We start from the raw sequence: 27,408 nt of genomic DNA on the forward strand, positions 1-27,408 counted from the left end.
AAGCAAACGCGACTTAATCAAACACGATAACGAAAAAGCTACGGTAACGTGATTATAGTTAAGGATCATACAAACAATCAAATTTAATCAACTCTATCCTATAAGAAACAATCGAATTAAGCAAACAAAGTAATCGAATTAAGAAAACAAAGTAATCGAATTAAGCAAACGAGTTTATAGGAAGAATTGAAAAGAATTTGAAATTAAATTAAAATTAATAAAAACCTCAAAGTGGAATTCGAATACAACAGATCAACTCTTTGGGAATTAGCTCTCCATGAAATCTTCTAAGCAATATTGTATCATCAAAATTCAGAATTTGGATTTCTATAGTAGTGAAAGACCTAATATAATAAAAGGTAAATTCGGGCCCTTATAGGATCTGACCTGAAAATAACAAAAACTGACCCAAACTAACTATTTTAATTAAGTCTGGAACTTCAATAAATTATTCGATACTTCTAAACTCCGAATCAGCTTTTGGCTTAAACATAAAAGTTGTAGCTCTTTCTATCAGTTTTCCAACGCATGTCAGAACACGCAAAACGATATCTCGTAGCTCAAGTTATGATCCGAACAGTGAACAAGTATCAAATAATCGCTAAAACTGAAAATAGCAAACGAAAATAGATTAAAGGCAATCATGAACTTAAATCCAAAAACATAATAAAATAGTAAAATAAGAAAAATAAATTAGATAAATGCCTAAGTACAATTATAGAAGAATGTGCATCAAAATGCACTGATCAGAGAGTCAGATGTTGCTGAGAGAATGAATGGTACAATTATGTAATTGCTGGCTGAAATTTTGAGAGGGTAATTTTAAAATCTTAATTTGAAAGAGAAAGTAATTGTTTTTACTGTAATGGTAATTCAAAATTCAGGGCATAAATACAGATCTACAAATGGAGACATGTTTATTATTGTGTGGACTAGGTACGACATAACAGAGCACGCATTGGTTTCTCTTTCTTCCTTTTCATTTTCTCCTTTTCTTTTTCTTTTTATTTCCTTCGGCCTTAATTGTCTCCCTTAATTCCTTTTTCACGTGGATCCTTCTTAATCAATTCTAACAATCATCGTTCCTTTGACATGATCACCTTAGAAATAGTACTAGTCTTCGATGTAGCTTTTTGGTTAATCAGACCCTTTCTCGTATCCACATGATCATGTTTGGCCTTGCGACTGACTCTCCCCTTTGTTAGAACATGATCACAAGTAAGGTGGAAAACAACAAAAATATCAGATGAATCTGAAATCTTCTTTCTACAAGGCTCCTCAGACTTCTCTAAACACACCACACCTCTAACACAAACGAATATACTTCTTTGAGCTTGACCTTCTTTTTTTTTGCCTTTAATAAAGAAAATTAGGATAGTAAATTGAATTCGACCTACTGAACATGTCCGTTTTATACACATTATATGACAGATTAAAGTTTTAAACTCGTAACTCTCTAAGATGCCGACTCATTCCACTCTAATTTTTATGAGCTTTTATTTTTTTACAATTTTTAAATTAAAAAATGCATTACTAATGTAACCCATTCCTCCTGTTTTTTTAAACTTCCACACTACACAATGCCCGTACTACCCTACTATTTTTTCTTCTTCAAGTTTTTGTGGAACATGATTAAATAGGGCGGGCGCCCGTGTATTACACAACTCCTATTTGTAGAGCTACCTATTAAACTGACTTATAAAAACATATTATCATAAAATTTTTAATACAAACAAAAATTTTCTATCAAAAGTCTTTGCATAATCGTTTAGCGTTACAAATTAACTTGTCTATCATCTCCCTTGACTGATAGACTACTTTATCATATAAAGAAAATACAATAACTATTTACTAATATTTTTGAAATTTTGGTGATTAATTTAACTGATAATAGTCACAAATTGAAGAATTAAATATTTCACGTTTTTCTCCCTTCTAAACCGAGTCAAACTCAGAAGTTATTCATGCTAGTCTATACTCCACTTACTTACTTTCAAACTCGAAGTTTGTTCTTTTTTTCATAGACAAATAAAAAGCCTTGTCCTCTTTTTGATTTATTGATACTACTACTATATTTCAAACAATTTTGAAAATATTAATATCCCTTTTTTGTTTCTCTGAAAAAAAGAAAAGACCGTTCCTCGTTAGCTGTGCCTTCAATTTCTCTCCCCACTCTTTTACACCATTCTATTTTCTTCCTCTAATTCCCTTTATCAACATAAGACAACGACGTCGTTTTTAGTTATACCTTCTTCACTCTCACACCCACACCACCCCACCCCACACCACCCCACCCCAATCCGAAACACAACCAACTGTTTTTAACTCTTCTCTTTTCCACCACCACCATCCATGGTTGCCGGTAAGGTTAAGGTAGCAATGGGATTCCAGAAATCTCCGTCACCGGCGCATGTACACAGCACTCCTCCGCCGCAGAAGAAGAAACAACCACCTCCTCCTTCTCCCTCCACCACGACCTCCTCCGCCAAATCTTCGTCTCATAAATCCTCATTCTCTCGCATAGGTTTTCATTTCCCTCGCTCCTCCGCTCAAGTACAGCCTCGTCCACCGGACGGGACAGAGCTTCTCCGTATCGTGGAGGAGCTCCGGGAGAGTGAGTCTCGCTTGAAGACAGAGCTTCTCGAGCATAAACTACTGAAGGAGTCTATAGCCATTGTACCGGTTTTAGAAAACGAGTTAACAGCTAGAGAAACTGAGATTCAAAGGAACAGAATGAGAGCGGAAGAAGCGGAAACAGAGAACGAGAGGCTAAAGAAGGAGTTGCAGGAAATGAAGTTTCAAATGGAAGAAGAGAGAAGAGAGAATGAAAAGAAAATGAAAGCGTTGGAAGATGAAATTAGTGAACTGAAGAAAACGACGTCGTTACAGAGTGAGGAGCACGAGCACGAGCAATTTTCCACTTCGCATAGGTTTCAGGGGATCGGAGAGGTTTCGGTGAGGTCCAATCTCATGAAAACGTTGAAGAAAACGATGTCGGATCATGCAATCGTGATCCATAAGCAGAATGAAACTGTGGATTTGAAAAGAGAGTTTGTTGAAACTGAAAGGCAACGTCACTCTCGGTGTAACTCCGAGGAACTCGCCGAATGTAACGACTCAGTTCTAAACGTTAACGTTAGATCCCGCGTTCCTCGAGTTCCTAATCCACCGCCGAAGCCGTTGTCCTCTTCCCCGTCGTCACCGACCGTTTCGCTCGCGGAACAAAACAATGGCGAAACAGAACAAGCGATTTCGCAACCGCTTCAACCAGCGAAGACAGCACCGCCTCCACCTCCTCCTCCTCCAAGGAAACCTGCATCAAAAGCAGCTCCTCCGCCTCCTCCACCACCGCCGAAGGGAGGAAGAGTGGCTTCAGCGAAGGTAAGAAGAGTGCCGGAGGTCGTAGAGTTTTATCATTCCTTGATGCGGAGGGACTCTCAATCACGACGGGAATCAAACTCCGGTACTTCAACAGAAGTTCCGGCGACGGCAAACGCCCGTGACATGATCGGCGAGATCGAGAACCGTTCAACTCATTTACTAGCGGTAAGTGCACGTGAGTTTTGTTGCATAATTACTATTTTGCCACTGGTCATTTATGTCAGTGTCTTCAGACATGTGTAGTCGCTTTAATTGCTTTAATTTGAATTGGATATTTTCTCGTAGATAAGACAGTAATCTGATTCGAATTTAGATGTCTAAACTTGTAAATATACACAAAAGTACGGCATTTTGTGATCATTGCGAAAGAAAAGATTCTCCAATGACTCAAAACCAGTCTTATTTTTATGTTAATCAAATCAAGTGATTAGTTAAAGCTTAATTATAGTATTAAACTGGTTAGTATCAGTTAGGGTTTTCTAATCACTATATTTGTTTATTTACAGATAAAAACTGATGTAGAAACACAAGGAGATTTTATTAGATACTTGATTAAAGAAGTGGAAGGTGCAGCATTTATGGACATTGAAGATGTAGTTCCTTTTGTTAAATGGCTTGATGATGAACTCTCTTATTTGGTATTCTTTCATCCATCAATTTTAGTTTTATTTATTTATTTTGCATTGAAATTTATAATTAAAATAAAGAGTAACTTATTTTGTCTGTTTTTCTATTTTTGTTGCTATAGGTGGATGAAAGGGCTGTGCTCAAACACTTCAATTGGCCAGAGCAGAAAGCTGATGCTCTGCGTGAAGCTGCATTTGGATATTGTGATCTGAAGAAGCTTGAATCCGAGGCTTCGTCTTTCCGCGACGATCCTCGACAACTATGTGGTCCAGCTCTTAAGAAGATGCAGACTCTATTTGAGAAGTATGTGAATTTATGAACTTCCTTGATAAATTTGGCTAGTACCAAATTTGAGGTTTCATGTGGATATGATATGAAGATGACACCTAACTTCATAAAAAATACATGCATAAATAGTAAATACAGGAATAATGAAACTTCAATTTTGATAAGAATAGGACACCTAACTTCATTAAAAATTAATACATTTATTTATAATGAAAATGAAACTCAAATTTAATTAATATAAACATGTGAATTATATGTTAATGTATAGAAAACTACTTAACATTTATGTTTTTTAATTGATGTTACGACAGATTAGAACACGGGGTTTACAATATCTCTAGAATGAGGGAGTCAGCAACGAAGAGATTCAAAGTCTTCCAAATTCCTATAGATTGGTTGCTCGATAGCGGTTATGCCACCAAGGTAATTTTGATTAGGATTTTTTTATATCAGTTTTCATGAAGGTTAATTATGCTAATTTATTGTACCCAAAAAAATTATACTAATTTAGTTAGGTTCATTATATCAATGGGCAAGTAGGTTTATTGGTTGGTGTAGACTGTGCCCTTATAAACCTTCTATTGACTCATCTTGTTTATAGTTCTCCAATCAGTTGCCTTGGTAAAGTTTATTACATGATATATTGGACAAGTTGCTGACAGCAAAATGCCAAAACAATTGTTAACTTTGCTGATAAATTTCAACTTCAGTTCTGTGTTCTTTTCTGCTTACACACATGTGACCCTAGATCTCTATGATCTATTGGGACCATCTGCTTCTCAACTTAGTGAAGGAAAATCTCTTTGCTTGCTAGGAACTTGGAAGGGAACTAGATTCTCTATGTTTAAAAATTATAAGATTATTAAAAAAAAAAAAAATGCCTTATGCTTATTCTTGTCTTTAAAATTATTACAAAAAACAAGCCACACACTTGTTAATTACCGTGTTTTTTGTGTTTTGTATTGATACATGAAGTTATTGTCGAACATCGGTTTACTCATTTATGTTGTTAAATTGTGGTAGATCAAGCTGGCATCTGTAAAATTGGCTATGAAGTATATGAAAAGAGTCTCTGCTGAGCTTGAGACAGTTGGTGGTGGTCCTGAAGAAGAAGAACTGATTGTTCAAGGAGTAAGATTTGCTTTCCGGGTACATCAGGTAAATTTTTTCCTGACAATTGTTAAACTCTATTAAAATGTTGATGCCGATACAACAACTACTGTAAAGGACCATTCATAGTAATATGCTATTATGTTTGGCAGTTTGCTAGCGGGTTCGATGCTGATACAATGAGAGCATTCCAAGAATTGAGAGATAAAGCGAGGTCGTGTCATGTTCAATGCCATGGGCAACAACAGAAATTCTTGTGCAGGCCTGCAGCATGTTAATGCAGGAGCAAACTTTACTCCTGAGAGAATTAGTATAGTAGCCCCTTTTCACTAGTTTGTGAATATAATGGCAATATTATTATTATTAGCCATCGTTAAAGTGGAACACATTTTAATTCATGATTTATCCATTATTTAGTCACTGAGAAACAAATTAATTTGCTTCCACTTTGGCGCTTGTTGTTGTGAATTTTCTACAAATCCGTTTATTAAATCATTCATTCATTTATAAAGAAACTGGATGGTATCAAACTCTGGCACTTGTAGCTGTTGTGGATTTTGTATGAGGTTGAGTTGAGAACTTGTTTGTCTTAATGGGTAATTGCATCATCATCATGTTAAAGAGCAAGCAAGTAATTGAAAAAGTATAAAAGAGTTAGTAAGAATTTAAGAACCATATCAAAAACGTTACTGGATAGTGGATACCATATTATAGAGCCTATTTTTATCAAAATAAATTGGAATTAAGTGATTTTAAGGGCAATCATCAAACCCTGCCAATTGAATTGACCCAAGACCAATCTTGGTTTCATAATTCAACTAACTTAAGCACTTAGTTGGCCTTCTTTTATGCTCAACTTTTCACTTAACTATCTTTTATCTTACCTTCTTCCTCGCTTCCTTCTATGATTCTCTATCTTTATTAAACTCTTTATTCAAATATTTTCACTTAATTCTATAATTTACAAAATAATTCTCACAATTATGGTAGTGGCGAGGATTTTGATATAGAGCCCATACTCATCTTCTTTCTTTTTTCAAGGTTTCAAAAAATTAGGTATTTTGGATCTTTCCACACCTTATATAAGTTCTTTATAGATCTTATGTCTGAACAATATGAAATTTGAGTTTTTTTCAAATGCATGTTATTGCTAAACCATAGAAGAAATGTTAGCTAATTTCAAAACATTACCAAGTCTAGAGAATAAATGCGTGATTGATTTAAATAGATACTAGTATATGTCAAGGTCCAACATTGGACTACATGTCTATTGGTATTTACATATTAGTTCTTTTTGTTTTTTTCTTGGAGTATGGAATCTTATACCCTCTTTGATGTGGCTGTCATTCTTTGTTTTTCAATCATCGGTTAAGAGGTTCCAACAACCTATTATGTTCCCATCCCTAAACAAATTATCTTTTTAAAAATAACTTTAGTTATTGTTGGAATAAAAATTGCAACCGCAGTAATTATGTCAACAAAAACTATAAAGTTAAATGTAAAATTATCATATTTATAAAAATGTTGAAAGGTGCATAGCGTGATTGATTTGTGTGTAAGTAATTGTAAATATTTAACGAACGATTTGCAAAAATAATAATAAAAACGATTAAGTTTTCCTTTCGAATCATCTATCACTAGATGTGAGAATTCCTATGATCAATCCTATAACGAATCTATCTTTATTATGGTCTTTTACAAAACACATAACTACGACCTCACAACCACCTAGTTATTTGGGAGTCTTCAATTGCAAGGCGACCCACTTCGCCAAATCAACCCCTTAGCTATTACGAATTTTCAGTCACAATGACAAAGACTTTATGACACGTAAAATAACAATTTTTTTATAAAACACATAATTACGACATCACATCCTAGCTACTAGGAGTCTTCAATCGCAAGGCAACCTATTAAACATGTGACTTCGCACATGGGGGGTGTATTGTGTGTTTTATAAAAATTTGGATTTGAAAAATTTTATGGATCAAAAACCAGAGTTTGAAAATATTTTTAAAAAAGTTTATAAACACACAAACGAAAAATAAAATTGTAGAATATAAATTACTGAATAAAGAATTTAAGGGATAAGAGGAGAACATAAGGAATTATACAAGTTCACTAAAAAATAACTTAGTCATGTTCCCAAGAATTGATCTTGAGAGTATTCAATTAAACTTAAGATATTTTAGTAGGTGATCTCACCTGATCAGAAGGGCCTTCCAAGGTCTTGGTGAATGGGCCGGAGAAGGAAATGAGAGGGGGGTGTACCTGCAAGATGCTCCAATGCTTAAGTCAGAAAAGGTACAGAATGAGGTTATCAGAGTGTGAGTTAGAATACCTGCCCCTTTGCCATGAAAGGGGTATTTATAGTGAGCCCCCAGCGCTGGGCCAAGGCTCCTAATGGGCTGGATTAGCTAGGCCCAAGGAGGAGCTGCCAGGGGACGCGTAAGAAGCGTTAAGACCTAGACCAAAGTCTGCCCCCTGGTCCAACTGCCCCTATCCCTAAGGCGACAATATAGGGGAGTTGGGTGACGTGGTGAGTGGGATGCCGTTAGGGCTCTGCCCGACACAACTGAGGTGCCCGCGACGTGGGTTGACGGTGAGTGGATGGAGATCGTATGAGGAGGACCCGCTCGCTGTCCGACACGTGTTTAAGGGGCCGGGGAGACGTTCGTCGGGCGGACTGTCGTCCACCCGACGTATCCTCGTGGTCGTGTGGACATGGTCGTTTGGATGTGGGCTTGGCGAGCATTGGGCCGTGCCGTGCCTAGGGTCATGGCCCAGTCCGGAACAGGAGCCCCCCAAGTCGAGTCTCTGAGCCAGAGGGATGACTTATGTTTCAACTAAGGGTTCCCCGAGACGATGGGGAAGCTTGATCGTTAGACAGGCGAGGTCGTACCAGACCTATTCATGACCGACCCTTTCTTCGGGAATGTCGGGGATGGAGGTGATCGGTTGATCTGCGCCTTCCTTGTAGTAAACGTGGGTATGACGCGGGGAGGTGGCGTCTTGGTGAGTCGAGGAGACGGACAGGTGCTCGGGTCGTTTCAGCTTCTTATCTTTGATAGACGTGTCTCACGATTAGTGGCGTCGCCTCGTTTCGCGCGCAAAGACGGCGTAGGCAGGCTAGGCAATGATGACCTAGCGTGTTGGTCCACGTGCCAAGCCCTATAAAAAGGGGTTGAGTAACTTCATTTCTACCTTTTTTTCTCGCTCATACGTTCACCGGAGATCTCCACCTTCTCTCTCGTTTGCTTGCTCAACCGTCTGGACCGCCGTCTCCGCCCGTCCTCCTATCTGAACCACCGTCTTCTGCTCGGACACCACCGTACCCTTTCAACTTAACTATGTCAGGTACGATTTTCCACTGTGACCCATTCTTTTTCCTTGTTGTTTTCTGTCAAACGCATGATAATGTTGTAGAAATGTGGTTAGGTTTAACTTGGGAACAGTGTAGTGGACTGTAGGTGTATATTAGATGGTAGAAAATAGGGTTGGGATCCTACTGTACCGGGCACAAACTTCATATGCCGGGCAATACTTGCATAGGTCGTATGAAGTTTGTGTCCGGTCTCCATAGAATGCGCGCGCCACCGAGTTGAGCGCGGTTAGTGTCCGTCGCCGCTACGCCCTTTCACTTGACCTGCGGTGGAAGGGTGGATTTGATATGACGTCGAATTCACTCTTTCTGTCTGCGTTTCAGGTGCTACCGGGCGCTTACGACCGAGGAAGGAAGATTCTGGGTCCTCCACCGAAGACGCGACAATCGCTCGTCTCCCTGTCGGGGATGGGAGTGTCCGAGATGGTACCGAACACGCCTCCTCTTCCGGGCAGGTCGACTTCTCCTGGGTTGCGGACGAGCCCTTGGAGGAGGAATCAGACTTCTGTGACGAGGCCATCACTGCTCACGCTATGGTCGAGACCATAAGCCGGGAGGATCCACCAAACTGGTATTGCTGCGCCCCCAAGGAAGAAGACCGCATTTGTCATCATTTCCCGGGGAAGCAGTTCACCATGTATGAATTTGCTTTTCGTGAGGCGGGGATGAGACTGCCCTTCAGCTCCTTCCAGATGTCGGTCTTCAAGTGGCTCCGGCTGGCGCCGTCCCAACTACATCCTAATGCCCTCGCATTTATGCGGGCATTCGAGTTAGTTTGCCAGTTCCTCGGCATTGGTTGCACCCGGGCTCTCTTCTTCCACGTGTTCCATCTCCAGAGGTCCGGTTCCCGTGGTCGCCACAGTTGGGTTTCTTTCAAGCAGCCCGTGCGTCTGTTCAAGACGTACGAGGATTCTGTTCGCCATTTCAAAAGCCGGTGGTACGTGGTGATGCCGATTACCCGGGCTGCCCTTCACTCTCTCTACTACTATCAACGGGAACCCAACGGGGAGGAGACGCTGATGTCGAAGATACCGCTGAGGTGGCAGCGTGATCATTTCGATCTCTCCACAGCGCATTACCGGGTCAAGTACGCGATGCTCGGCGAGGAGGATAGGCTCGCGTACAAGAAGCTGGTCGATTACGTGCAGAGCTTCAGCTTGGCGTTCTGGGCGAATCGACAGGGCGTGCCCTACCTGGATGAGGCCGGGGAGCTAATCACCGAGACGCGTTATATCAATACGAAGGCTCTGCTCGAGTGTGATACCGAGGAGGAAGCTCTGGCGTTATTGAGTAGGCAGACTTTGTTTAGCTTTTTATTTCTGTTTATGACTTCGGTCGCTAACGTTTGTGTGTAATTTATTTGCAGGTGCCATGCCCAATGCTCGTGATCGGGTGCTGAAGCTGGCGAATCAGGTCGGCGCTCCTGACCGGGTGCCCAAGAAGAAGAAGAAAACTGCGGCCCGTGTCTCGGAGACTGCTGGCGATGCCGGGGTCGGTCCCTCGCAGGCGGCGAGCGTGATTCCTTCCTCTCCTCCTCGGCTTAACCCGATCACCATTCCTGATAGCAGTCCGTCGCCAGCGGCTTCTCCCCTCCATAAACGGAAGCGTCCGGCTGGGGCCCTTACCAGGTCGTCTCCAGGAGGTTCGCATGGACCGGGCAGCTATCTTCTGCCTCCCTGCTATGTGGAACGGTCGTTCTTCAAGGCCGAGGAGTCGATTGCTGTGCCTGCGCCTGAGGCCAAGGCTATTCTGGACCAGGATGTTGCTGCCCGGAGGAAAGACCTGGCCAGGGATATTGCTGCCGTCATCCGGGTGATGGAGACGGCCATGGTTCTGACCGACACTTCGGTCTCCACCGCCTCGCTGGAGGAAGCCCTTTTGCAGGTTCGGACAGAGAAGGAAAGACTATCTCAAGATCTGTCGGACTACAAAGAAGAGCATCAGCTGCAGGAAGGGCTGCGCCAGAAGCTGGAGGAGGTGGAAAGGGAGAGGGACCAGTTGAAGGCTGCCAAGGCGAGCCTGGAAGAGCAGGTGGCCGACCATCAGAAGCTGACCGAGGACAACGCTGGCTTACGGGCTCAGGTTGCGTTTCTCGAGGGAAAGGTCCGTCCCCTGGCAGATGAGACCGAGGAGGAACGCGCCCTTGGTTCGCGCGGTGAGTTGCTAGGGCATATTCGGACTCTCAACCAAGATCTCGTGGCCTGCTTCAAAGAGGGTTTCGACAATGCTGTGGAGCAGCTCGGGCTTCTGAACCCTGAGTTGGTGACGGCAGGGTCGGCCTATAACTACTGCGTCCGGGATGGTGAGATTGTCTGCCCGTTTGAAGTGGAGGAGGAGCTGGGGGGAGAAGAAGAAGAAGAAGAAGAGGATAAAGAGGTGCTCCGAGCGGAGTCTTAGTTTATCTGTTTTTCTTTGATTCTAGTTATCATGGCCTGCGTGCCTTATGTATTTTGGCCTTCGGGCGTTGTAATATGGCCTTCGGGCGTACTTGGCTTCGGCCACTCTTATCGTTTTTAATGCATGAATATTTTCGTTATCATTCATTGTGCTCGTTTGTGTCTGATACTTGTTTGTATGAATTCGTACTCTGCTCGACTTTGTTAATCTCCTCGGTTTAGGGAACCGACGAAGTGACGGGCTTTGTGCCCGTGGGTATCGAAGCCCGGGTCCGTTGTTCGAACCCTGGTCCCGAGGCTTGGGTCCTCCCATCGCGAGCTGGGTGCCCTGCCAGTCTTGGTACTTCGACGTTGAGCCTTGGTCAAGATCCCAACCGTCGGGGAGGGTTGTGTTTGTTATGTGACCCCGGATCGTTCCCGGGTCTCGTGGTTCCTCCCTGGGGTTTTGGGGACGAAGAGCGTGGTCGTACCTGCCACGTCTCCCCGTGGTGTATTTAGCTGTAATATTGTCTAAGTTTTTCTGCGTTCCATGGTCGAGCGAGTTGTTCTCCTTGTAGGTTTTCTAGGTAATAGGCCCCGTTGCTCGTTTTGTCGCGGACGCGGTAAGGGCCTTCCCAGTTGGCCGCCAGTTTGCCCTCTCTCGGGTTTTTCTGGTTTCTTCTGAGGACCAGGGTGCCGACCTGGAACTCTCTTTTTATGACTTTCGCGTCATGGCGTAGTGCTATCTTTTGTTTGAGGGTTGTTTCCCGGAGAGCTGCTTCGGAACGTATCTCCTCGACTAGGTCGAGCTCGGCTCTAAGGGTTTCATCGTTCATTTCCTCGTCTAGGGGCTCCTCTGTCCTCCTCGTTGGCGTCCGTATCTCCACCGGGATGACTGCCTCGGTGCCGTAAGTTAGTCGGAACGGGGTTTCCCCGGTGGTAGAATGTGGTGTCGTGCGGTAGGCCCATAGGACGCTATGTAGCTCCTCGACCCATGCCCTCTTTGCCTCGCCGAGTCTGCGTTTGAGGCCACGTAAGATTACCCTGTTGGCCGCCTCTGCCTGCCCGTTCGTCTGCGGATGCTCGACAGACGTGAAATGCTGTGTGGTGCCCAGGCTGGCGATGAAGTCCTGGAATCCTCCGTCCGTGAACTGTGTCCCGTTGTCTGTGACAAGTGCCTGGGGTATACCGAACCGAGCGAGGATGTTGCGTTTGAAGAACCGGAGAATGTTCTGCGCGGTTATTTTAGCCAGTGCCTCCGCCTCGATCCATTTGGTGAAGTAATCCACCCCGACGATGAGGTATTTATTCTGATATGATCCGGTGACGAAGGGTCCGAGGATGTCCATGCCCCACCACGCGAAGGGCCATGGGGAAGACAGTGATTTGAGGTCGTTCGGGGGTGCGAGGTGCATGTCGGCATGTCGTTGGCATTTGTCACATCTTTTGACGTGCTCTTTCGAATCGTTTTGCATGGTCGGCCAGTAGTAGCCTGCTCGAAGGGCTTTTCGTGCGAGCGATCGTCCGCCGAGGTGTTGAGCGTTAATTCCCCGGTGTATCTCTCCGAGTATGTCGGGGACTTTCTCTTCCTCGACGCATTTGAGTAGTGGGATGGAGAATCCTCTCCGGTAGAGTTTGCCTTCGAGGAGTACGTACGAGCATGCGCGTCGTTTGACAGTGGTCGCCTCTTTCGGGTCAGCCGGGAGTTCGTCTCGTGTGAGGTAATTGTAGATGGGTGTCATCCAACAGTGGGCATCTCCAATAGCGTTGACCTCGAGTGGAGGCGGTAGTTTGTTGATGCTGGGCCGAGGGAGGATTTCTTGGATTACTGATTTATTCCCACCCTTTTTCCTCGTGCTGGCTAGTTTGGAGAGAACGTCTGCCCGTGTGTTGTGCTCGCGGGGTATGTGTTGAACTTCCCATTTTTCAAATCTATCAAGTTTTTCTTTGACGAGGGACAAGTACTCGAGGAGGTTGTCGTTCTTGGTTTGGTATTCTCCTCGCACTTGTGAGGCCACGAGCTGGGAGTCGGTGGATATTTTTACCTCTTTTGCTCCTAGGTCCTCGGCTAACCTCAGGCCTGCGAGGAAGGCTTCGTATTCGGCTTGGTTGTTTGATGTTGGGAACGCTAGCGCTAATGATACCTCTATCAGGATCCCTTCTTCATTTTCGAGGATGATCCCGGCCCCGCTGCCTGATGTGCTAGAGGCGCCATCGACGAAGATCGTCCATTTGTGGGCGCTTTCTGCTGGAGTCGGGCAGTGGGTCATCTCCGCGACGAAGTCGGCCAGTGCCTGAGCTTTCAAGGCTTTTCTATTTTCGTATTGTATGTCGAATTCGGAGAGTTCTAGGGACCACTTGAGCATCCTCCCGGCCATATCCGGGCGCCCGAGCAGCTGTTTGATTGGCTGGTCGGTCCTCACCTTTATCGTGTGTGCGAGGAAGTAATATCGTAGTCTCCTTGCTGTGTTGATGAGGGCCAGGGCGACCTTTTCGATTTGCTGATATCGGAGCTCGGGACCTTGGAGTGCTTTACTCGTAAAATAGATGGGTTTTTGTCCTTCGTCGGTTTCTCTTATTAGAACGGCGCTGACGGCCTCGGTCGCCACGGATAGGTACAAGTATAGGGTTTCCTTTTCTGATGGCCGTGACAAGACCGGGGGTTGGGACAGAACCTTCTTTAGATGGAGTAGCGTTTGCTCGCATTCGTCGGTCCAGTCGAAGGTAGCCTCTTTGCGAAGGAGTCTGAAGAATGGCAATGCGTGCTGGGCGGACTTGGCGATGAAACGGGAGAGTGAGGCGAGCACTCCATTGAGTGACTGGATCGATTTTTTGGTTTTCGGGGTCGGAAACTCCGAGAATGCCCGGCATTTGTCGGGGTTGGCCTCGATCCCTCTTTCGGTGAGATAGAAACCGAGGAACTTGCCCGCCCGGACTCCGAACGTGCATTTCTCGGGGTTGAACCTCATTTTACACTGTCTCGCCTGTTCGAATACCTTCGTAAGGTGTCGAGCATGGGTTATTTCCTCGTGTGATTTGACGATCATGTCGTCCATGTATACTTCGAGCATGTCCCCTATTTCGTCCTTGAAGACTTTGTTCATCATGCGTTGGTATGTAGCGCCAGCGTTCTTGAGCCCGAACGGCATCACGTTGTAATAGTAGTTGCCCGTTGGGGTCATGAACGCTGTGTGTTTCTTGTCCGCGGGCGACATAGGGATCTGGTTGTATCCACTATATGCGTCCATGAAGGACAAGAGTTTAAAACCTGCAGAGTTGTCAACGAGCGAGTCTATATTAGGGAGGGGGAAAGCATCTTTCGGGCAAGCCCTATTAAGATCAGTATAATCAACACACATACGCCATTTTCCATTATTTTTCTTAACGAGGACTACATTAGAGAGCCAGGTTGTGTACTGGGCTTCAGAAATAAAATTTGCCTCTAAGAGGTCTTTTACAGCTCGCTCGGCAGCCTCTGCCTTTTCGGGCGATTGCTTGCGTCTACGCTGTGCTATGGGCTTGGCTGCCCGGTCTACAGCTAGCTTATGACACGCGATCTCGGGGTCCAGCCCGGGCATTTCTGCGGCATTCCACGCGAAGAGGTCGGAGTTCTCTTTGAGGCGTGCTACTAGCTCTTCTCTTGTTTCCTCGGGTAGTCCCTTACCTATCTTCACCGTCCTTTCCGGATCGTCCCCAAGAGGAATGAGTTCGAACTCCCCGTCGGGGATTGGTCGGACCAGGTGTTCGAGAGAGCGTTCCTTGGGGAACCTCCCCTCTTCGGTCTCGTCCAGCCCGATGCGACAGTCGAGGTCGATGGCGTTGACTCCTCGGGCAGGATCCTCGGTCTTGAGTTTTTTGTTGTTGCAGTTGCTCTTCGTGCTGACTACGGCCTGTCCTTTTACTGCGGCGTCGTAGCATCGTCGGGCTGCTTCGATGTCACCATGGATGGTGACCACACGTCCCAATTTGGTGTAGTATTTCATCTTCAGGTGGACGGTGGATGGGACCGCAGTGAGTTCAGCCAGTGTCGGGCGTCCAAAGATGCAATTGTAGAGAGACGGACAGTCTACGACCAGGAATTGGATTTTGACTTCCCTGGCCGTTTCTTGTTCGCCGAAGGTGACGAGGAGCTCAACATATCCCCATGGTCTGGTTGTTGCTCCGTTGAATCCTTGGAGATCTGATCCGACGTAGGGGGCTAAGTTGGTCTTGTCTAGCTTCAGAGTCTTGAAGAGGTGGACGTACATGATATCCACTGAGCTGCCTTCGTCGACCAGGATGCGTCGTACGTCGAATCGGGCCATCTTTGCTCTTATCAATAGTGGGATGGCCGAGTTCGGGGATCCGCCCGGGAGTTCCTCCAGGAAGAAGGATATTGGGTTGGATTTTCCCCGGTATTTTGTCAATGTCGCTTTCTGCTCGGGGGCAGTCAGTAGGAGTTCGTCGAACTTACGTTTGACGGAGAGGGCCGCGGATTCCCCGTTAGTTCCTCCTCCTGATATCACCAGTGTGGTAGGGAAGTCTTCCCAGGGGCTGAGTGCAGTGATCTTGCCCTCGGGTAATGGTTCGGGGAGGAAGAAATCTTCCGGTCGTGACACGCAGAGGGCCACTTGATAGGGAGAGTTGTCAGGGGGTGTGTTTTCCCGGGGTCTCTTCTTCTCTGGCTCGTCGTGTCTGGGAGCTTCGTTCTTCCTCGTGTACTGCTTCAGGTGCCCTTCTTGGATTAAAATTTCAATCGCATCTTTCAGGTGGACGCAGTCTTCGGTCACGTGCCCGTGACTTCTGTGGAACCGGCAGTACTTTGATTTGTCGGTGTGGGGCTTTGGTGCAGACGGTTTTGGGAACCTGACCCTGCCCTGCTTAAATTCAGAGTTGATACATTCTGCGAGGATACGCTCTCGAGGAGCTGTCAGTAAGGTGTACTCGCTATATCTGCCCGCGGGGCCTCTTCCTTCCCGGAGCTCGCGAGGTCTTTCTTCTCTTCGTTTGTCTCCGTTGCGGCGGGAAATGCTCGTGTCCTCGCGTTTTGAGTGCTCGGTCTCCCCAGCGTTACGTCCGCTGCGGGCATTGTGTGCCACCTGCTTTTCCTCGTATCTGATGTAGGCCTGGGCTTTATGCAGGAGCTCGTTTAAGGTGCGGGGAGGCTCGATCCCTACAGCTCTGCTAAGTTCACTGCCGGGTAAGAGACCTCTCTCGAGGAGATACTTCTTCATGTGCTCGGTGGTGTCTACCTCGACAGCTTCCTGGTTGAATCGCTCGATGTATGAGCGCAGTGTTTCATTCTTCTTCTGCACTATGGCTTCAAGGGTCGCCTCAGTCTTGGGGTGACGACGGGAAGCTGTAAAGTGCCGGGTGAACATGGACCTCATGACTCTCCATGACGTAATGGACTCAGGGGCCAAGCTTTTGTACCAGGCCATGGCCCCTTTCCTGAGGGTCGTTGAGAACAGTCGGCATTTGAGGTGCCCGGTTATATCATTGCGGTAGTCGAGCATCGCGTTGACGTTGTCGACGTGATCGTCGGGATCTGTAGTCCCGTCGTACACAGCTAGGTTTGGCGGTTTCTCCATGCCTTTGGGGAGCGGGGCTTCCATTATTGCCCGAGATAGGGGGCAATGCAAATCTTCCTCGTCGCTCCTTAAGGGAGACAGTTCGTTGTTGTCGGGGCTGTGCCCGCGCCTTGGTGATGTTCTCGCTCGACCACCGTCACGATGGGCGCGTGCCCTGCTGGCGTGGGGTTCGGGAGAGCGACGTCCTCGCTTCTTCGTTGGCTCCGGACGTTGTTGTATCCTACTCACCGGCTGGGGCCGGGCCTCTTGTCGTTCGGCTTCGAGGGCCATGATTCGTTCGTGCTGCTGGTGGAGCATAGAACCGGCCTGATTGAGGGCATTCACCATGGCAATCATTACGGCGTCTCCTTCAACGGGAACGGGAATGGGATGAAATGTTTCTGCCCCTAAATTGTGGGCGTGAGAGACATCTCCGTTGTTTTGGGGCTCTGGAGACGGGGTGGATGGATGACCGTCCCGAACGTCCGCTTCATGGGATGGCGGGCCGTCGTCCATGTTGTAGTTGACGAGGGGACGGCTGTGATCGCTATGTTGTTCTCCGGCCATGTTGGAAGGACAGAAATAAATGAGCTTTTGATCCTCGTTTGATGAAGATGGGGATAGCTAGTTCCCACAGACGGCGCCACTGATCTCACCTGATCAGAAGGGCCTTCCAAGGTCTTGGTGAATGGGCCGGAGAAGGAAATGAGAGGGGGGTGTACCTGCAAGATGCTCCAATGCTTAAGTCAGAAAAGGTACAGAATGAGGTTATCAGAGTGTGAGTTAGAATACCTGCCCCTTTGCCATGAAAGGGGTATTTATAGTGAGCCCCCAGCGCTGGGCCAAGGCTCCTAATGGGCTGGATTAGCTAGGCCCAAGGAGGAGCTGCCAGGGGACGCGTAAGAAGCGTTAAGACCTAGACCAAAGTCTGCCCCCTGGTCCAACTGCCCCTATCCCTAAGGCGACAATATAGGGGAGTTGGGTGACGTGGTGAGTGGGATGCCGTTAGGGCTCTGCCCGACACAACTGAGGTGCCCGCGACGTGGGTTGACGGTGAGTGGATGGAGATCGTATGAGGAGGACCCGCTCGCTGTCCGACACGTGTTTAAGGGGCCGGGGAGACGTTCGTCGGGCGGACTGTCGTCCACCCGACGTATCCTCGTGGTCGTGTGGACATGGTCGTTTGGATGTGGGCTTGGCGAGCATTGGGCCGTGCCGTGCCTAGGGTCATGGCCCAGTCCGGAACAGTAGGTATAACTCACGAACCCCCTTATACAAGAAAAATGAAGTTTATGGCTAACTTCCAACCAAATAATAAACTGCAGAGTGAAGCAGCGAGTCTTCCTTCCAAACAATGGATTGAAGCGGTTAGTCCTCTTTTCACAAGAATCTTAGAGCGGTTAGTCTTCAACATTTTTAATAAATCTTGAGAGTTTTTAACACCGGGATTAACTCTCAAACCTAAACCATGGTTTTATACCGAGCCAACCAACAATCTGTGAGATTTTACTACCTGATTGATCTCGAATCCAGGAATTTTGACAGGTCCTAACTCATCTGGCATGACTTCAAGGAATTTTTGAAAAAGTTTACTTGAGAAAATAAGCTTGAAAACAAGTTTATGTGTGTGTGATTTAGCCATGTACTTTTATGAGAATGTCCTTATGCTTTACAATATGTTCACTCAGGCTTGTCAAGGAAATCTTTCACATACTTCAAGTCTTGTCATATATTTTGTTTCTTGTGGACACTTGCTTGAGTTCACTTGAGATGAGTCTTGAGTTAAATTCTATTTGATTTCCATCATCAGAGAGTCAAGCCCATCAAACCCTAATACTTTGGTTTGCATCTTTGACTGCTTGATTGCTTATGATTGACTTGTATTTAAGGAATAGTTGTCATCATTGAATATTAGTTTCATCATCAAAAGTTGTTGTCTTTATTAAAGACATGTCACCTATAAGTAACCTGCAAAATATGGCTCCGTACAACCCACTTTATCAAAGCAACCCCCAACTACTAGGAGTCTTCAATCGCAATCAGAAGATTTTATAACACATAAAACTAGACTAATAACCAAGATTATTCTTGTCACAACGTGGACGATCATTACAATCATATAGTTTTATCAATCAGATAAAAAATTTACCGCTAATTCTTCTTGCCATATAAATCAAAGTCTCCCAATTCCATAGATGGAAAAAAGAACTAAACACTAATAAAATAATATAATCATAAAGAGAGATTTATTACAAAAGAGCCACATAAAACTACAAAAATCACATGTTTATGATAAAATCATCTATAAAGAATCTAATTTAAGAGGACTAGGCATTCACCCAAAGGGGTTCATAGGTTTTACAATTGAAAATAAAATATAAAGACTTATAATGATACATAACAAACTTTTAATAAAAGTCTTCATTTTCACCTTATCTTAGCTTATAAAAACACCTCACATTCTCTAAAGTTGAACCCTAATGACTAAACATGTTTATCTATTTATAAGTAAAATACTTCCATGCCTTGGCAGGAAGTTGGAATTGCACCAATGTGCTCGTATGTATTTCCATTATGGCCTTCTAATTCTTGACAACGCCTTTAAGCCTTACAGATGCACCTCCATTTGATCATTTAATTGTTTTTGCACTTCAAACAAAAAATTTGGATCGCTTTGCTGAGTCTTTGAGCGCCATATAGTGAACCACATTGTCATGCTTATGGTGCACTGCGCTTTGCATGTTCATTGTAATTTTTATTATATTTCTTCCATTCTCTGTGTTCCATCATTCTCTTTGTCTCTTTATCGTAACTTTTACATTAAAATATTATAAAATTTGTCTGATTAGGATGATTTCAATATAATTTGGTGTTTTTCACGAGTCTTTAAATTCTTTATTAAATCATATCAAAAGAAATAACATTAAACTCTTTAAAATAATACATTTAAATACTAAAACCATAGTGTGACAGACCATCTACCCAATTCTAATCTTGAACATTTTTAATGATAATTTTTAAATTGACGCTAGTTAATAAAATATTTCCATATTCTTTTTCAATTTCTACTATCATTCTTATACCCAACTGATAGCCTTCGTTTTAATATCCTCTCAATGAGAGTTAGCATCCTAAAAACAACTGATCATTTCTGACACAAACTTACACCTTTGCAATTCATCCTAATAGTAACAACAATATTTATGTTTACAGAGAATTATGGAGAGACATGCAAATACTTGATTTCTCAACAATGCACTTTGTTAGATTTGTTGAGAAGACTAGACATTGTCTAGATATGAGTCTGGAGATGTAAAGAAAAGAATATTCACAAAGTCTAAATAAACCTAATAAAGAATATTTGAAAGCCTAGAGAGGCAATTGAAAAATTACTAAAGGTTTAAGTTTGAATAATATTTACTTTTATAGTGAATTAAGTCTCCCGAGGAGGATAGAAAGAAAAATCTATATGATAAGAAAGATTAGATGTAATTAATTAGAAAAGTATCACCCATTTATTTTGGCTTTTTTTAAAAATGATTTTTATAATGTTACATATTTTAGTGTAAAAAAAATTTATAAAGAAATTTTTCATAAAAGTTTCAAATAAAAGTTTGGTTTGAATAGTTATTCTTAAAATGTTATTTTAGGTATTTCATCATTTTATCGAAACTTTTTTTGAATATCAAATTTTTAAAAAATCACTTAATTTTGAAACTATTTCAAATAGTTTTTCATAAAAATCATTTTTAAGATACAATTTTTTGAAAAAATTATGATTTTGACTATGTTTTGATCTTCAATAACGTATATTTATGTTATAGAATGAACAATTCAATCTTTTAATTTATAAAAAACAAATTTAGAAAAACTTTTAATATTTTGAAAAATATTTTTGTAAAATTCATTTTCAAAAATACAAAGAAAAAATCCATCTTTTTAAAGCTAAAATATCAGAGGTATTTTAATTTTTTTTAATAGATTGATCCTTAATTTTTTTTTAATAATTTGATACTTTCGGGTGATTTCTAAATCATTTTTCTCACATTTTGAACATTTATAAATGTATGATTGTTGTATTTTTTATTGCACTTCATCATTTTCATATCACTCAAAATAATTGCATCCACATATTTAATAATTTAAAGAACTAATTGTTACAAAAAAATTTAAAGGACCAATCTATAAAAAAAATAACTTAAAGAAACTCTGGTGTAATTTTGTCAAATGAACTAATATAAAATTATATGAGTGTATATTTTTTTTCTCCTTTATTTACTTTTTTTAGATTATTTTCGAATGCTTTTTGATCAAACATTTTTCCAAAATTGAAGAAAAATTCTTTGACAAATTAAACCACTTTGTTATTTTGTTTTCTAATACCTCTAACCTTGTGTTCCATGTTTTTACTTGGACAAATTGAAATAATAATTATTTTATTTTGGAGTACAATTATGTTAAGAATCTCAAATCGCAAAATATATTGTCTAAACATGTCCTTATAATTATGAGTAATTCTCACCATACAAGCTGGTTTTGTATGATTGAGTTAGACCCAACCACATTTCTTAACCGATTAAAAGTGTTAATGTTGATGAGTCATCATGAGGAGAAACATCCATATTAGGTCAAAGACTCACCTAAAGATCAAAGACTCACTCAAACAAGTGAAAAAAACACACCACATATTCACAAAAAATATTAAGGCTATGGATGTATGGATCCCCTCACTTATTAAGTGCTCAACCTCCACTTTTACAAGCAATGTGAGGCTTACACAACTCACATTTGTTTCTTAACAATCTCCCCCTCAAGTGGGATTCCATCCATTATTCTTCCCCCTAAAGCAAAAACTTTTTCATCCACATGCTTGTACCACCATTGATAGACACCCTTACCACGCCACGAGTACTTCAATTGGACAAGTCACTTGATCACCACCATGACATGGAGACTTTTTATACAAGGAGTCATTTGAACTAAGCTTTGATACCACTGTTGGATCATCATGAGGGAAATCATCTATATTGGTTCAAAGAATCACCTAAAGATCAAAGACTCACCCAAACAAATGAGAAAGATACCACATATTCACCCAAAACCTTAAGGTTGTTGGTGTATGGGTCCTCTCACTTATAAAGCGCCCAAACTCCACTTTTACAAGCAATGTAGGACTTATACAACTCAAACTTGTTTCTCAACAAATGCAAAGATGTATACGAGAAATGGTAATGCCATAAGAAAGAGGATAGTCAAGTCAAATGCGGAATAACCTGAGAATAACTAAATAAGGTGAATCGGAGTTTGATTTTGTAGGTCATATTGTTTTGGATAGTAATGTAACACCCTAAATCCATGGTAAAAAAATCTTAATTTTATAAAACATTTGCGAAATTAATAGAACCGCACAAGGTTGTCACATACAATAACACTCAACTTTTGTTACAAAATAGCAAACTTGAATTCAAACACAATATTAAGACGTGGTTGTTCTGTTTAAGGCAAAATAAAGAACATAGTAACTATCTCCAACCTGATGTTTCAATATCAGAGCTTTTTATTCTAAAGCACCAATGGTCGACTTAAGATACAGTGAAACATGAAACAAGCAATGGAAGTGGCCATCTACACCATCTCCTATAAACGGTTAACAACATTCACTCCTCAGTATCAACCTGAGAATCATCTGTACAGAGATACACATATAGGAACATGGAAACAAAGAGGGATAAGAATACATTTTATATAATAAAAGGTATAATAACAACAAGGATATAATTTCCTATAACACAATATTCACAAACAATCTCAATGCACACAATATCACATAACATGTGCAGATTAAATATGTAATGTTCATCTCCTCTACTCCCATGCATGTGGTACCATCACCAAATTCATAGTTATTTTACTGAAATCCTAAAACACCAGACCGAAGTCCTGAATCGCCAGACTGGAGTCCTAACACCGGATCAAAGTCCTGAATCTCCAGACCAAATTCCTAACACTAGACTGAAGTCTTGAGTCGTCGGTCCGAAGTCCTAACCTAACTCCGAAATACATGATGCATAAAGCTTCAATCAAATGAAATATATACCCGAACCTCCAACACCAATACTAAAAACCGCCGATTAAGGCTAACACCAATTTTTACGAACCTAAAAAAATCAATATTAAACATTGTCGGTTAAGGCAAACACCAGTTCATGTGAAACTAAAATAAATAAATATTCACACCGCCAATTAAGGTTAACACCAGTTCTTACGAACACAAACAAAATTCAACTCCAGTTCTCACCGAACCTCAGGGTGTTATAATGTACACTCACGGTACACTACTATACCGCATCAATATAAGGTTTATGCCCTATCTTTAGCAACTTCACTCCTATAAATTTTGTACATCCCAAAAAATTAGTTTGACCTGTCAGGATATAAGATCCGAAGATCATTTATGTACATACCATAATTCCTTGAGACCGAGTTGGTATGACAAGCGAGTATGGCGAAGTTAGTAGGTCGGTAGCCGTGTAATACTTACTCTTTGGAATTCGGTTAAGGTATCAAAATGAGCAAGATGGAGCCGACTTCATGTAAGTTGGTGATAATCCAGTTAGTGCAAGTCGAACTTGATGACAAGGCTAAGATGCCATTTGAAGGGTCAGAAGAAACAATTACAAGATGATACATTATGACAAGAGAATTATAATTAGTGAAGAGGCGAACGTTACATGGAAATTATAGGGACTAAAGACGTTATTAGCAGAGGTATTTATGAAGAATATGGTGTTAGAACAAGATTTGGTTCTGCATCTATACCTTGAGTTTTGATGATAACAATTTTGTATTTATGTGAGAACAATTTTGGTACCCTGATGGTTTGTTATTGTGTAGCTTTAACAACCAATTTTGCTTCTGAATATATGATGTGCAACATCATCAGTTTCTGAACAATGAGTTCTGGTCCCGCTTTTGTGCCAGTCATAAGAAGCTCTGAAAGATGTTCAAAGTTGTTGCTGCAATGATGTTTCTACTTCTGTGATGATTCACTCCTGAGAAGCTTATGAGGAGACGCTATGTTGCTGGTACAATGTTCTCTCACTTCGTGCTTCTGGACGTGACTCTGATTACTAAGCTTCTGAAGAATGGAAAGCTTCTGAAGTTGTGTTACTTAGCTGAAGATTCTGAAGATCTCAAGACAGGCGTTGAGGTTATCAAGGTTCTGACTGTAGATTCTGAAGACTCTGAAGATTCTGAAGATACTGAAGATCTCAAGTCAGATCTTAAGTCCTTGTGTATAAGGCGAAATCACCTTGGCAGGTGGGCTGGAGTAACTTTGAGTTTCAAGCGAGCTAGGATAAAAATACTTGTGTTTTTATCTCTTTGTTATTAACATTTAAGTGGTGTTCTTGAGTTGATAAAACGCTTTTGTTTTATAAAACCCAACTCAAACCCCCTTTTCTTGTGTTTTTCACACCTTCAATTGGAATAAGATCCCCGATTCTGATTGTGATAAAAGATTTATCAACATTTCACCGTGTTCAGTACCAATCCAAGTTTGTATGAGAAACAATGGTTGATGCTAATGCTACTAACGTTGTTAACAAGAATGAAAGAGATCACTACAATGCAAAACCACTAATCTTTGATGGTGAGAAATTTTATTATTGGAGAGATAGAATAGAAATTTTCTTTCTTGGTTACGATGTTGATCTCTGGGATCTTGTAGCCGAGGGCTACATTCACCTAGTTAATGTTGAAGGAAATAATATAGCAAGAAGTGCTATGAATGATCAATAGAAGAAAGATTTCAAAAATCATCATAAGTGTAAGACCCCTATTTCCCCCCCTAAGATCACTCATGCCATCTCATAGCTTTGCATTGGCATTGGGATCACACCTTTGTATTCTCCTCATTATCATTCATTGGGTTTGCATTAGGAGAGATCATCAAGCATATATGATTGTATCATACTTTATTTTCTTTGTTTACTAACCAAAATACAAAAATATGTCTAGTATAACTTTTGTTTCTTTTGTAGGTAGTGTGTGTGTCCATCTGTGCCCCACCAAGCCCACAACTAGGGTTTGAGACCCTCAATGCAAGAGATCAATCAAGAAAAGGTCCACATTGGTTATAAACATCATATATGGATCCCCATGTTCTTTATTTGTCATTTTGATCAAGATTTCATCAAGAGTTTGAAGCTTGTTTATCAAGGAATCCCTAATTCATCTAGATATCTTGTGTGCTTTCCTTAGTAAGTTTCTTCAAATTTTGGTCAAATATATCAAGGTATACTTCATTTTACATCATCATAAGCATATATAATCCTCCATTATCCCCTAAGAGCAAAGGAACTTCAAGTATGCAAGTTGATTTAAGGAAGTTGACTAGAAAAGTCAACTGGTCAAACCTAAGGTTTCCTAGACCCTATCTCCTACAATTTTGGTCATATGAAAATTATTCCAAGATCAAAGTTACTCCTTATGACATTAAAAACATCCTTCATGTTGGCCTCAAGATCTAAGTTTTCTTGGAAAGTCATGTTTTATGGTGAAATATTATAGGTCATTTTGTCTATGCCCTAGATAGAAGGTCAACTTCCAAGATCCATAACTTCCTCGTTTTTTATGATATGAAGATGATAAAAGTTTCATGATTAATTTAAATATGTATTATTCAACTTTTCTTCTTTGAGAAATATCAAATTGTACTTGCGAAGTCATGTAACATGAGGAAACATTATAGGTCCATTTTGGTCCTCATCATTGAACAAGCAAATTTTCTTAACTTCTAAAATCTATAACTCCATCATCCAAACTCCAAATGGTTCCAAATCTATGGTAAAATTTATGATAATTGAAAGAGTCACAACCTTGTAGAAGGATCCAAGTTCATTTGAAGCTCACATAAAAAGTTATTCAAGGTGGAAAGAGAGGTCATTTCGTTTATAACTTAGAAACTTTTCTAAGTATGTTTGATACCTCCACCTTCAAGGGCAGTTTTCTCCATTTTCCAAGCTTCAAATTGAAAAGGTCACAACATCAAAGTTATTCCTTATGATGATATTTCCAAAAAGTCCAAGATCACATCATTTGGATCAGAAATGAGGTACTTGCGCATGAGGTCTTTCCATGGCTTATTTTGGCATGTTTTGAGCTCCAAACAATGCACAACTTTGCATGGTCTTGTGTGATGACTTAAGCAACTTGCTTGCACGATTTAGAGTGGATTACAATCATTAATTGGGCTTGTACATGAATCCATGCACCCAAGTGTCGCATCCTGCGAAAAAACCGGCGAGCTAAAAAGAAATAACACACAGAGCCGCCACTAAACGTTATTTATCCCAAGATAGGGAAAGGAAACGCTCAGAGAAACCTGGAAAGACATGGTCTCGCGACCAGAGAGAAAAGGTTCGGGAGTCGGTTACGCGAGGGGAAGGTATTAGCACCCCTCACGTCCTAGGTACTCCTAGGGATCCACGTTCTAAGAAAAGAAAAGGTTGCTAAACATCACACACATACACGGGGAACGCAGGTGGGGTTAGGAGAAACGGGCTCGATAAGGTATCGCACCTTATGCCTACATATCTTGTCTGGAACAAGAATCAGAGCCACTGTAGTTCGGCTTACGCACGCCAAACAACACAAAACATACAAACAAGCAAGAGTGGCAAACATGGAGCCCGACAACCACTGGATGGAATTACGTCGGCATCCGAACCAAAACACACTCAAAACGGCAAACATGGAGCCCGACAGCCAATCACTGGCTTACGTCGGCATCCGAACCCAAAACACCAAACAGCACAGTCAGATAACAAGTAAACGCACACAAAAAAGAAAAAGGTTGCCCGGAGCGGTCTCGCACGACCACCTGCCTACATACCTCGTCTGGAACGAGGATCAGGGCGATGTAGTTCCCCTGAAAGGGAAAAGGAACATGCAAACTAGTAGGGAGTCGGGAACTCGAGCCTACAAGTCAAACAACACACACAAAAAAAGAAAAAGGCGCCCGGAGTGGTCTCGCACGACCACCTGCCTACATACCTTGTCTGGAACAAGGATCAGGGCGATGTAGTTCCCCTGAAAGGGAAAAGGAACACGCAAACTAGTAGGGAGTCGGGAACTCGAGCCTACAAGTCAAACAACACACACAAAAAAAGAAAAAGGCGCCCGGAGTGGTCTCGCACGACCACCTGCCTACATACCTTGTCTGGAACAAGGATCAGGGCGATGTAGTTCCCCTGAAAGGGACTAAATTGCTAACCAGAAACCGGGGAAAGACACACGACTAGGGAGCTGAGACTCGAGCCTAATGTTGTCATGCATCGTTCACCTAAGTTCGGTTTTCTATCCTACTTGCATAAACAAGCCTATCCTAACCAGGAAAGAAGCTAGCACACAAGCATACAATCATATATCATACATCAAATGAGAACAAGCATCTCAATCAGATATCCACATAGCACGCGCTATAACCACACAAGGGGGCTCAATCAATAGGTTTGACTGCCGAAGCAAGTCGTCTGTACGGGCTGGGTTTGCTCTTAACCTTGCCATTACGAGGCTAAGGTGAAGCAGATGAAAGGATGAAGTGAGGATCAGACCTCACAGCTCTTATCCCTAACCAGGGAGAGCTGACAAATGAGCATGGGTCCAGAATAGGGGAACCCTTCTATACTCAGAG

The 27,408-nt window shown here is 42.3% G+C and overlaps 2 protein-coding genes across 2 annotated transcripts; one reads left to right on the top strand and one right to left on the bottom strand.

Annotated features, from left to right (window-relative positions):
• Positions 1–2,024: 2,024 nt before the first annotated feature.
• LOC127107077 (protein CHUP1, chloroplastic) lies at positions 2,025–5,852 on the top strand. Its single transcript, XM_051044350.1, has 6 exons — positions 2,025–3,546; positions 3,888–4,019; positions 4,130–4,311; positions 4,608–4,719; positions 5,320–5,454; positions 5,559–5,852. The coding sequence occupies exons 1-6, from the start codon at positions 2,353–2,355 to the stop codon at positions 5,682–5,684; spliced, it is 1,881 nt and encodes a 626-aa protein (XP_050900307.1). The 5' UTR covers positions 2,025–2,352; the 3' UTR covers positions 5,685–5,852.
• Positions 5,853–11,678: 5,826 nt separating this feature from the next.
• Positions 11,679–17,279, bottom strand: LOC127102942 (uncharacterized). The gene is made up of 2 exons (XM_051040255.1): positions 12,820–17,279; positions 11,679–12,180 (listed from the first exon to the last, which is right to left on the bottom strand). Exons 1-2 carry the CDS (start codon positions 17,277–17,279, stop codon positions 11,679–11,681), a joined length of 4,962 nt encoding a protein of 1,653 aa, XP_050896212.1.
• Positions 17,280–27,408: the final 10,129 nt, after the last annotated feature.

This window comes from Lathyrus oleraceus, chromosome 7 (genome assembly GCF_024323335.1).
Source record: "Lathyrus oleraceus cultivar Zhongwan6 chromosome 7, CAAS_Psat_ZW6_1.0, whole genome shotgun sequence".
Classification (NCBI taxonomy): Eukaryota; Viridiplantae; Streptophyta; class Magnoliopsida; order Fabales; family Fabaceae; genus Lathyrus; species Lathyrus oleraceus.